This window comes from Cyphomyrmex costatus, unplaced genomic scaffold, assembly GCF_001594065.2.
Source record: "Cyphomyrmex costatus isolate MS0001 unplaced genomic scaffold, Ccosl1.0 scaffold123, whole genome shotgun sequence".
Lineage (NCBI taxonomy): Eukaryota > Metazoa > Arthropoda > Insecta > Hymenoptera > Formicidae > Cyphomyrmex > Cyphomyrmex costatus.
In genome coordinates, this window is record NW_017275207.1 from 6120808 (window position 1) to 6133748 (window position 12941).

General features: G+C 28.8%; 1 protein-coding gene across 1 annotated transcript; it reads right to left on the reverse strand.

Moving 5' to 3' along the window:
- Positions 1 to 692: 692 nt before the first annotated feature.
- Positions 693 to 9954, reverse strand: LOC108781497 (proton-coupled amino acid transporter-like protein CG1139). Its single transcript, XM_018549472.1, has 11 exons — positions 9930 to 9954; positions 6401 to 6471; positions 5705 to 5809; positions 5073 to 5168; positions 4699 to 4836; positions 4049 to 4321; positions 3330 to 3414; positions 2884 to 3159; positions 2273 to 2451; positions 1797 to 1966; positions 693 to 1500 (listed from the first exon to the last, which is right to left on the reverse strand). Exons 4-11 carry the CDS (start codon positions 5132 to 5134, stop codon positions 1256 to 1258), a joined length of 1428 nt encoding a protein of 475 aa, XP_018404974.1. The 5' UTR covers positions 5135 to 5168; positions 5705 to 5809; positions 6401 to 6471; positions 9930 to 9954; the 3' UTR covers positions 693 to 1255.
- Between the last annotated feature and the right edge of the window lie 2987 nt (positions 9955 to 12941).

Genomic DNA, 12941 nt, shown 5'->3' on the forward strand with positions numbered 1-12941 from the left:
AAAATCAGAAGATTTGAAATTCAGAATTCGTTATATCTATTAGCAATTCACACTTTGGAGTTAAATAAAATTCTAAAATAGTTGAATATTATAAAAATTTTATATAAAAATTAAAGTGTTTCCTATTCATATAACATTTAGACATTTCTCACAGATAGAATATCGCAATAATTACTATATATGTATACGTATATCTAAAGTATTAAAAAAAAAAGAACTGAAAACATCGGATAACTACTCTGATTAGTTTTTCCTAGTTTATTTAAAAAAATCTCTTAATTTCAGGGCACTGTGATGGGCAAATCATGTAGTCACAGAATGGCTTTCTCTAAAGCGATTATCAACACGAAGAGAGTTTCTAATATGATACACAGAAAGAAATCAAACAAAAGATCTAATTTCACTTAAATTTTTGTTCCAGCTTAATGTTATTAAATGTCATTAAAACGGTTAAATTATTCTTTTCTGATATATGGTATACGTATGTATAAAATTTGAATATACAAAGCGTATTTATAAAATTTTCCAATTCCTGAAGAATTTACGTCGCACGAGTATCGATTATTGCCACATCCACTTTATAAAAAAAAAAATGAATGCCAGCTGTCTTTCTATAAGTACTCGTATCACCGAGATAAGAAGCTTAAGCGCAAATGTTTTATGAATAATTGTCTAATTGAAAAGTTCTTCCCGAATACCTACATGATATTCATATGTATTAACGTGTATTAGAAAACCCGCTTTAGACGTGACATTTATATATATACTAGAGTGGACCATTCGTATACGTACAGTGTGTACACGATGTATGTACGGGCATACGTACGCATACGTTGTATCTGCAGTACTCGCGGTCCGGTTGAACGCATAAGAATAAAGATATGCATTTCTCTAAAGTGGGTAATAAAAATCTTTAACAACGACCCGCGTGAGATGACGTCTTCCGATACATTATCGATGCTTAGGAGAGATTTCATCACAGATCGAACCACCCGATTATTTGCGATCGAGGGTTGTTGTCGCGAGATTTCGAATGCTCTTCGACAAGCTATCACGTCTATTTCTTGTATTACCTACCTAAGATCTAAGTAAATTCATGGCGGTGAAAGAAAGACGGATAGACAGAAAAAGAGAAAGGGACAAGCTTAAGAACTAGTTTGCTGTTCGACGAGATCGACATCGTCATGGCTCGTTTGTAAGCTGTGTCTCGTACTTCTCTCTACCTCGGGAAATATTTGCGCGTGTCTGATTACGTTTACTTGAAGGAGTTTACTATGTCTACGATGCTAACGTAGGTTCCCACCACGAGACCTAGCAGGCCGAACACGATCAGGAGGAGGTTCTTGATTAACATGATTTTGAAGGGACCGAAATCATTGTCCGGCCACGACACGCATATCTCGATAATAGCCGGGAAAGCGATGCCGAGGGCGGATAAGCAGAGTGCGCCGAAGAGGGAGATAAATAGGCCGAGTCTCGGTATAGCGATCGCCAGGACGACTGAAAATGATAAAGTAAAGATTAGATATCTGAGAACCTTCAAAGGGACCTTCAAATTTATACAATTTTAATATCTGACTAGTTTTATATGAGTTTGAGTACTTGGACATCACTACGTAAGTATTTTGTACTTTTAATTAATTATTTTAAAATTGCAGGTGAAACTTTTCATATAAATATTTAATATAATTATTTAACGCTTCTTGAAAATTTAATAATTATTAACAATAATTCAAAAAATTTTAATAACTACTTGATTATTCGACTAAGGTAAAATTTATTAATAAATTACTTACATGTGACTAGGGTAACAAAGGTTCGACAAACGTATTCCCATAAAATTTTACGGTTTCGTATTCGATGATCCAAATAAGTGGTCCACAAAATCTCGACAGGTACGTAGGCTTGCAGGGCGTATGTTATAAATATAGCGATCGCAAACATTATTTTAATACTTTGAGCTATACTGCAATAAAAAAGATTTTTTTAAATAAAGTTTGTAATATAATAGAAAATAATTCGATTATATTTTAAATTATATATATAAATCTAGATCTTAATTATATATTTAAAGCTAATTCAAGAAATTTTTTCATTTATTATTTTGAATTTCTTTATGATTTTAAATCACTTGAGCATTTTTCTATATTTTAATTTTAATAGATAAAATCAAGATAGATAATAATTATGCGAAATTTTAATTTACTGTTACAATTTCTTGATTTGTCTTATCTGATTTTATTTAGGAAATTAAAAATTTTTTCCTACTTACGCTTCTTCTGGCGGTAGATTAAAAGTGACACTTCCTGCAGCCTCGGATCCGTACTTCATATAGCCAAAAAAACCTATAGCTATGTATAAGATGACAATCACAGTCATCCCTATATTTAGTACACCACAATAGCCTCCAAAACTTTGTGGTGTTTTCATGTTGTTCTCCAGAGCTATAATCTAAGTAGTAATAATATTTTAAAATATTAAAATATTAAAATATCAAAAAATAAAAATTTTTTTAATATCATTGCAGTTATAGCACAGACGAGCAAAATTTTTTTATTTATCTAGTTTTTATAGTAATCCTAAAACCGATTTTAATATTTTATCTTTAATTGTACGTTTAATATTTAAAAATATTAATGTGACGAGATAAACAGATTGATCTAAAATGAAGCTTTAAAAATATCTTAACTATAATTAAGCATATTTTGATAAATAACGAATACGAACAATTACATCATTATAACGATTATATTTTCTGGGACCTTTGCATATTGCTCTCCATATGTTAATTTCTGTCATACAAAAAGATTTTCGTTTCCCGAAACGAGGGAGATTGTTATACTGATCGCAACTCTAAGAGGAATATATCTTTTCTGGACTTACCACACCGACGGCTTCTAATGCAAATAACGTCGTTCCAAAATAGAGGGAAAAATTTCTTAATGTACCAAACATCTCCCTGTCGCTGATCGGCGGTAGATCTTGAAACATATACCTTACAAGGATCATGGTGAGTCCAACGAAAGTAATAACGTTTGCTAGCGTGGAAAACGGCGCCAATAACTTCAGATTTCTAATGTAGTTTATCAAAATCAGCGGAAGCAACAAAATGAGCATATGGGTCGAAATATCCAAAGGTGCCCAATACTGATCTGTCACCTGCGTTCGTTAATAAAATTACAATGAATGCGTTGCTCACATCCATCAGACGGTGGGTCCGATGGTTAAAGTTCGTTGTCGATCAGCGAAGTGCTTTCTCGATAGGTAGCGTGTTACAGGAACAATCGATTCCTCGATTTGGCTTTTTCTTATTGCCATCATGGATTTACCTGTTTGATATTTGATGCTACAAATACGATATAAACGCAGCAAATTCCCAATTGATATGTTATCATAAACCCGTCTACGAGTCCTCTGGAAATAATAACATTTTTTTAATTCAACTACGGACTCGTACATGCTTTGTAACACACAAAACTCGGAGAAACAATTACTTTATCTCGTGTAGCAATTAATATCTTTTTTTAGCTTCTACATAAACGCAGCGATAGAACAATGATCATGTTCATTATTTTTAGTAAAATACATTTATAATAAATGTTTCATTTATACTCATTTAAGTATATACTTTCTTCACACTATTTTCTGATACAATTAATCATAAAATTAAAAATAAGGCATAGGCTTTATTTAAATGAATCATTCAATTTAAATTAATTTCTAGTTACTTGCAAAAATTATAGAAATGCATATAACTAGTAATAAAAATATTTTATGTATTTGTATCGCAAACTATCTTACAACTGTATCCGTTTTTGAATGAAATTATATTTAGCTTGCTTATTTATTTAACATATTGTAATAGAGACAATTCGATATGATAAATATTTTCGTATGTATAAAAATGTATATATATGAACTTTATTTGTTTATTATTCTTCTTTGAAAGATTGCTAGAATATCTGAGTCCTATATACTGCAGTCCTTTATTCATTATATTAATGAGCATTGAATTATATCAACTAAACTATAAACGGAAGATACTTACGGTGCGTAGGGTGAAAACCATCGTACACATCGAGGACCTTTCTCCAGAGCATATTTCATGCTAAGCGGATAACTTAATATAGGAACTTTCAACCGTTTACACAATTTGTACTGCGCCTTTACGAGTACGTGTAAGCAGTACGTGCACAATGCGCCTATGATAATTGTAGCAATGATGCCGACCACCATACCACTGTTGCAAAATGCATTCGGCATTGCTAAAATCCCCGTGCCCAAGCTGCCTTTCAGTAGATGAACCAGGGTTTCAAAATTTCTAAAAGAAAAAAAATTTTTCATTAACAGGATATTTTTAGCTGAGTTTCAAAGAATGCGTGGATGTAATTAATATTTTAACAATTAATAACGAATTAACGTCTTCAATATTAATGATAAATATTGCATTTTAATAATTCAATAAAGAATAATTCAGATTTATAATTTGATAGCAAATGTAAAGTTTAATAATTTCAGTAGTTAATTCATATACATTTATCAAATTTTTTTATAGTTTAATATTTCAAATTGTATCTAATATGTGTCATGCAGAATGTAATATGACAACAATATTATTATGTATTTGACAATATATTATCAATATTCTTTAAATACAACATTCTTTAATATAATTATTCAATCATATCTTGTACTTACGAAGTTGGATTTGGTCTATTCCGATGCATATGAGGATCGTAATCCGTATTTTCGCTTTGAGATAACATATTTTCAACATTATTTACACCATCAGTATTATTTACACAATCTGTATAAGCCATGACTTCGTTGTTCGCCCTGCGTATAAATTTTTTAATGACATTGTTGTGATAGAAATGGCTAACGAAAAATTAAAGTATATATTTTGCTTTTGAATTAATACGACGATCTTGTTATGTAGATTATATATCTATTATATTCATGCTATATTCATACATATTATATATTTCAAGTTTCAATTTATTCAAAACTTTTAACATTCTTTTTATTTAAAAAATATAAGATAATCAAACATATTCTTTATTTAATCATACTTATTAGGATTTTGAGAGTCAATCGGCTCCATACGTAAACATTGTTTCTCCGAGTCTTCCATGGTCAACAATTTCTTTTGACCCGTTTGTGTGTCGCTAAAACATTTTATTTTTATTAAACTGTACCTATATATTTATAATCGCACGCGCACACACACATATAATTTTTTAAATTTTGTACAAATAAGTAATCATTAATTTTGTCTTAACAGAGAAAGCAGCAAAAGCGGTAATATATTATAATTTTAAATATTAAACAAATTACGTATTACAATTATTTTACCTAAGACGGAACATTTATTAATTTAGTTTTACGAAATTAATAAAGTGATTGTTGATTTTATTCTATTTTAATAAATAAATGTAAAGATCGACATAAGATATCGACTCAGCTTACTTGGCTCATAATGGATTAAAACATAAAGCTATGAGAATCGACCTACATCGATGAAGCGGTCCGATACGTTAAACCTCTAATCAATTGGTATAAATATGGAGCAATAGAATAAAGGAAAAGTGTCAATTTACCATTGCAAATTCGTTGTACACGCACGCGGGCTTAGCACATTCTTTATGAACTGATTGCTCTTAATTATTGCATTGAGGTCAAATGCAACTTGAACTTAACTTACTGAAGGTTGCACTCGGATATCCTCGCACTTCGCTATTTGCGCCTTTGACCGTTTTGCATCGTTGAACTGGACGATTGATCTCAAATGCGCGCGCGAGGACAAAGTCTATCGTAAAATGTAAATTTGCGTTTAACGATTCACCTCTCCAGGTTAAAAAATAGATAAATGCGTCTCAAATTATGACAGAATTTATTATTATTAGACATAATTGTAATTTACTTAATATGTAATTCAAAAAAATTATTCAATTTTTGTTTATGGCATTATATGAGGGACTGCTGTATTATGAAGTTTTGATATGTAAATAATTCAATAACATAATAACACAGGACATCTGACTTTATACGGGGGAAGCGTTTTCTATTCTAAGGTCACGGTCGCGACAGAAATATCCGGGAAGAAGGAAATCATTATCTAATTTCAGAGATTGCATCAAAAGCGACGCATTCTGTCTGCGTGAAGACAGACTGCGCTGTTAAATTTTGTAATTACATTGTAATGCGTTTAAAATAACCGACAGGATTAAAATCAAAGTTTTTAGATCTGACATCCGTAATAAATTCATGTCTTATATATCCAATTTTCTAATTAAATATTGATTCTTATTCGCTAAGATTTCAATTGAATCTGTGTTAATTCAATTCTTTTGTCTTAAAAATAGCAAATTTTATTCTTTGAAATCATAGACTAACTTACCTATTATAGTTCCAATTAACTTTCAACAATCGTTGGCATAGGTTGTAATTTCCGTTTGCAATTCTTTACACCTATAATGGAAACCAAAGAAAATATCTTAGGTGATAATATAACTCATTGTCAGTTACATTAGCACATCTATAAGTAACCGTTTCATTGAAATTCTTTAAAATGCAAACACATGATTGTTAGCACAATCTTTTGAAAATACATAATAATTTTTATAAAATCCAGAGGATATGTTATGCATAACGGCAAGTAAAATTAAGTAAAGCAGTATCTCAAAAAGTAAGATATCAACAATAATGCTGCTTGTAAATCGTTGATGTAGTTAACTAGAAAAAAATAATATTGGTAAAAACATAATAATAATAATATAATGTGACTTAAAAATGAACCGTAATATATAAAGAAAGTAAAAGATAGTAATATGTATACAAAAATTTTCTTAACAAGAATATTCGCCTAAGTACATTAAATATACATGAGTTAGTCGTTTAAGTATTACAATCAGTCCTCCTAATTCTTACTTCCTCAGTGCATGGGGGGACCCAGCAAGTTATGTTGCTTCACGCTTGGGACAATATGACTGAAATATACCCTGTCGATTCACTAATTTTAAACTGTCGGAAGAGAGTTTCCCTTTGCCAAAACTATCTTAACAAGTGTCATGCTATTTTGGAAGCGTGAGAAATGAGGACGCGGACATAAACGGATTTTGAAACGGTTTAACTAGAGAAAGAAATTTATATAGATAAAGCAAAAATATTTTTTTTTAATTATAATCTCGTTATAAAAATATTTTCTATATTATTATTGTTTATTTTTTAATCGTTCGTAAAATCGATTGGTCACATACCGATTAAATAAAATTAATTGATTGTCAAGGTCAGTAATAATACAATATAATAAATTTTGATCAATTTTTTGTTTTTTAACAAGTAATAGCCGTTTTTGAATTTACATTAAACAATTAAAGATATTTTTAAAAAATTCCATTTTTCAATGTTTAGAAAGATTTAAATATTTTTTGTAATAACTCTTTAAATCTTTTATGTAATAACGTAGATTTGTAATATATGTAATGTAAGAAATTTTAATATTTTCTACAATATTTAATTTAAATGTAACAATATATGAATCCCTTCTTTATTGTTTACCATATGTACAATTTTAAGTGATATGTCAAAATAATAAAATTTATTGGTAAAAAATTATAGTAACTTATAAAGTTTCTGTCTTTCAACGTCTAAATAGTGATTCTTGTGTACTTTACTGCGTATAATAAAAGAAAAAAATTGTAAATTATTTAAATTTGAAGAAGTATTTCATAAAAATAAAATTCTTGATTTCTCAAAATCAATATAGGTAATGAAATTCTATTAACTTTATATTCTTTTTCAGCAGCTAAAAATACATAAAAATTTAGATATTAAAACAGAAATCTTATAATACAAAATTTAATCGTATTATCCAATAATTAAATTGTACAACTGTAAATAATCATAAAATTGAAAGACTATAAAGATTCAACGTAGTTAACTATGCGAAAAATATTTTAATCTTACAATAAACATGTAGACAAATCAATCGAACGTTTTGGTCTGTGATTTAGACCATCTTCAGCGATTACATAATCAATACTTCAAGTGCTCCAAATATAATGCTAATTGTAGGAACAATTATTGTTAAATGACAGTATGTTCCCGTGCACCAACAAAAATGAATACATCATTGAAAAATTTCCAATTGTCAGAAATATGTCTGTGAAAAATGTTTTTTCACAGTCTGTGAAATATGTTTTTTCACAGACATATTTCTAACAATTGGAAATTTTTCAACTTGGAAAATAAAGTTTGATACAAAAATCATATATAATATTAACAATGCTAATAATGATTCAGTTCAAAATGATACGTATTACGATATGGTTAAACTATCAAGACTCGCAGTCAGTACTCTTCCATCCGTTTAATCATTCAATCTGTTGAATTCTGTAACGCTGACGCGTACCGTTAAATTTATCCGATGTGAATTAGATAAAAAAGTCGATAAACGTACCAATTTAGCATAGACAAGATTAATTATTAAAATGTGAAAAGACTAGTCGATTAAAATAAATATTTTCTAACTCATTATATTGTTTTCTAATATATACATAAAAAATGTTGTTTCTTAACAGAATTCAAATAAATTGTAGCAATGAAAGAAATTAAAATACCCATTATACGAGATATTATGTCGCAATATTTTACGTATTCGAGATTAAAATAATATTGCGTTTCTCCAATAGATTATTTTAGAAAAAAATAAAAAATTGTTTGCAAAATTTTAGAAGGCACAGTTTGTAAGATATTTCCTCTAAAATAAGAAGTGCCCGAAAGTGCTGTAAACGCAGTATAATCGCTAAATGGTGACAAAGTCTTTTTGTACAATTAGAAAACCTGTCGCTGCCGTTTGCCGACTTAACGGATCACTAATGCAACGCAATATCAATTGAATCGGATAAATGGTTCAACTATTGCGTAACAGTTCCTTTATCGAGCTTAATAGTTATCATTTCATTGCTTACAGCGTTAAAGTAGCAGTTCTATTCATTAGAACTTTAGAACAATTGTGTTCTGACTTGGCGACAGGTGCAGCGATCTTGAAGAATAGAAATTGGTTTTGTTGTTGTTATAATAATTAAATTTAATTTCGCTAGTATAGTGTATATAATAAATCATTTAAATCACATATTCATTCATTTTTATAAGAATGCGATACGATTATAATCAAGTATTGCTCATAGAAAAAAATTAATAAATTTGAAAATAAAAATTTTACGGTCCAGTTTCTACCTAAGTTATTTCTCTTTTTGCAAAATTATTTTCTTAACAAAAACTAATTCTACCATCAAAATCATAGATTACCAAGGAGTTGATATATTTTTATCTTATATTTACAGTTTTTAAACACATTTTGAAATTGCTTTATTATTTTGTGTTTAAACAAGGATTTTCTATAAACTAATGTAAGACAAAACTGATTAGAAATCTGTATGTAAAAATTTTGGAACAATTACCTTTAATTACTCAAATTTTATAGAAATACATTATATCAAGAAATTAATTATTGATTGTTATAAAATCACTTCAATCATTATAGAAAATTCTTAGAATTAACTAGCATAATGGCTTTCTATGAACGATTGAATGCCACTGAAAGAAGAACTAACTCGTTGTTAGGCCAATTGTTGAGTACATTATCATTGATAATAGGGATCATTGGTAGGCAGGAGTATCGTAAGTGATATTATAGTTATTCCAAAGTTTAACTATAATCAACAAATATCTGATCAGAACTAAAAAGTGGATTAAAAGAGAATTATTAATTACAACAATTTTTAGAGGAATATTAAAAAAAAATTAAAGAGAACAACAAAGCAGTTTATTTCGCGATCAGAAGATTATGAAGACTGGTTGTTGTCAAAGCATTCCAATCGATATTCAATTCGGCATAGACGGAGCAACTGGGGGATTCGACTTACCGGGTTAAATGCATCCGTAAACGCGACTACAACCCCCGGATGTAATCCGAGTCTTATGGAAGTAACTGCCCCGCGGGTATTAATGCGTCAGCGACCGACCGAGGTTGTTTCGCGACTGACCCGCACCATTTCAATTTCTATCGTGGTGTACGCATTCAGCATAGCTCGTCACGTGATGCGGTCAGTTAAAACGGCATCCCGTAAGTGCACGCCGGCAGAGATTTAGGCACCGTGTGATTTTGTGTCTACGTCGCACGAAGGTAATTCAGAAGAAGTACGAGAATAGCGCGATCAATTTTTGCCGATCAACCTTGCGCGATTTAAATTTTCATTTTCAATGATAGATTTGTTTTGGCAATCCGTGGTATTTGTTTCGTTGACATTGCTTAGACTAACGATTTAGAATAGATAATATCTGTGATAATTTAACAAAAAAAAAAATGAGAAAGACAGAGAATTTTATATTTATATATAATATAATTTTATATTTATATAAAGAAATATTTATATAATTTTATATTTATATATAAATATATTTACTAAATAAGAGTGCAACACCCTTTCTAATAATAACGATAGTAAAAGATAAAGTTAAACTTTTACTGTGATATTAACATTAATATAAACTTAATTTTTAATACGAGGAATAATACTGTGTTAACGATAAACGACGTGAGGGAAAATTATTCGGTATACACGAACATAAGTATACATACATGTCGGTATGTATACAGAAAATGTGGAGGTTTATGCGACGAGTATATGCATGATACTCTAAAGCTCAATAATAGCGACGGTGATGGGGAGAGGCTCAAGTTCTATTAAGAGAAGCGTTTCCAGCATCTATTATTATAGTACATGATAGTTGAAAGTTACAAATATCCCTTGACATTTATGAATTATTACAGTATTAAACTTGATTTCTTACACAATTTTCTTTTTGTATTATATATATATATATAGTTTAAACTAAAAGAGAAGAAAAGAGAAAAGAGATCTTTGAAGAGAAATTGCTTCTATCATATTAAATAAGAGATGTCATGATATAAATGTTATAATATAAACATTTTTTCTCATTCATTTTTATTTTCAATTTATTTTTATTTTCTCAATTGTTGCTTTGCTTGCCGAGATAAAATCAATATTTTAAATGGTTTTAGTCATCATTCGCATAAATCGATAAGTGGTTGGTTTATATCTGTACTTTAATTCATATTTCCACAGACGTCAACATTTATCTTTATAGTTTACAAGTGCTCGAGAACTGTGTTACATAATCAATAAGTGTTTCCGCGATGATAAAACATGGTCCGTAACCGCAAAGATATTTGTATAATCCACTAAAAGGTTTGAAAAAAATATGACGAAATTCTTAGAGTGCATCGAGCGCGAAGCGACGAGAAAGTATTCGGCGACTGCTCTGGTAAAATTAGAGTTCAAAACCGTCAGAAAGGGTGATAGATTAGATAAGGTGTAACGCGTTTTGTAAAGCACATGTTGAAAGGGAACAATACAATCCGTATCAAAATTAAAAACGCTATCATTTTTCCGATTTATTCAAATAACGCTTTTTTGAGTTTTATTCATTTGTATTATAAATAATTTCTATATCTCGACCTGACATTAGTCCTGGAACATTGCGTTTTAATGTGTCTCGAGCACGCCAAGTTTTTCTTCACTAGTACAATATAATCCAGTTGATTACTTCAATCACTTTCAGATTGTCTCATGTCTCATGATCTTAGAATTAACAGGTTTTTTAAAAATAAGCTTTTCCGAGGTTCTTTTTTGAATAATAAAATACTTGGCTAATTGCATTAATTTTATATCCGCTTTTTATTAGAAAAGATATAATATTTAATATCTTTTTTATGCACTTGATGTGTATTATTTCTTTTTTTTAAGTTTTTATAGTTATTATATCGTTACAACAATAAAGTGTTAATTTTCAGATCGTGTTATTAAAAGAATTTAATTAGTGATCGATTTTTAAGTTCAATGTATTTTGCTAATAAGATGATTGGGATTTATAATGACTGTAAACAAATCGATGTTGTACACAACCGCGTTTACATATAAAACTTTACTTGTTACTTATTCTATATACTATAAATTTACTCCGATCTAACGAAAATGCATTTGTAAAAAAAGATTACGAAATAAAGAAAGATATTTAATAATATTTATGTAAACACTATATCGAGAATCTTTGATTTTTTTGATGAACCATATCAATAGTTTTTCTCTCGTAAGGTTAGAGTTAATAAGATTGTAAATATTTAAAAATGTATATAATATATACCTTGATGTTATGATATACAATTTTTTTCTGTCTAATAAGGATTTACTTTTTAAAACAGACGAAAAATTAAAAAAGCAAAAAGAATTGATTTTAGTAAATTTGTTTAAAATTTTATTTTAATATTAAATGAGATAAATTTGTTACAAAAATTACAAAATAAAAGAAAATATGTGACAATACTTATTCAAATTTCACTTAGATTTTTCCTTTTTCCTTGCAATGTTAACATTATATATAGAATTTTTCTAATGCAATATTTTAATTAGGGCTGTTAATTTTGACAATTTTGAAAATATAAAATTTCGAATTTTCAAAGTTAAATTTAAACCTTCGAAGTTTTCAAAATTAATTCTGAACCTTCGAAGTTTAAGTACTTCAAGTTTCGAAATACTTAAACTTTGAAGGTTTGGAATTAACTTTAAAAGAGTTCAAATTCTGTCAAAGTTTCAAATCTTCAAAATTGTCAAAACTAATAGTTCTATATAAAATTTTATATAATTTTAATCTCTTAACATTTGAGTCTTTTTTATCTAACAAGAATTTATTTTATAAAACAAACAAAAAATTAGAAGTGAAGAGAAATCGATTTTAGTGACCGCTATTCTTTGTTTACATGACCTTAATTTCCATATTTTCTTACAATATATCTTAAATCGATTAAAAATGTCAGTTATTTTGTCTATTACTAAAATACATGTTATTCAATGATT

Excerpts from the sequence above, each read along its gene's own strand:
- LOC108781497 (XM_018549472.1), bottom strand. The coding sequence starts at position 5,134 with ATGGAAGACTCGGAGAAACAATGTTTACGTATGGAGCCGATTGACTCT. Across the intron at positions 4,322-4,698 it reads AATAGACCAAATCCAACTTC|AAATTTTGAAACCCTGGTTC; the intron begins GTAAGTACAAGA and ends TTTTTCTTTTAG. Across the intron at positions 1,967-2,272 it reads AATCTACCGCCAGAAGAAGC|TATAGCTCAAAGTATTAAAA; the intron begins GTAAGTAGGAAA and ends TTTTTATTGCAG.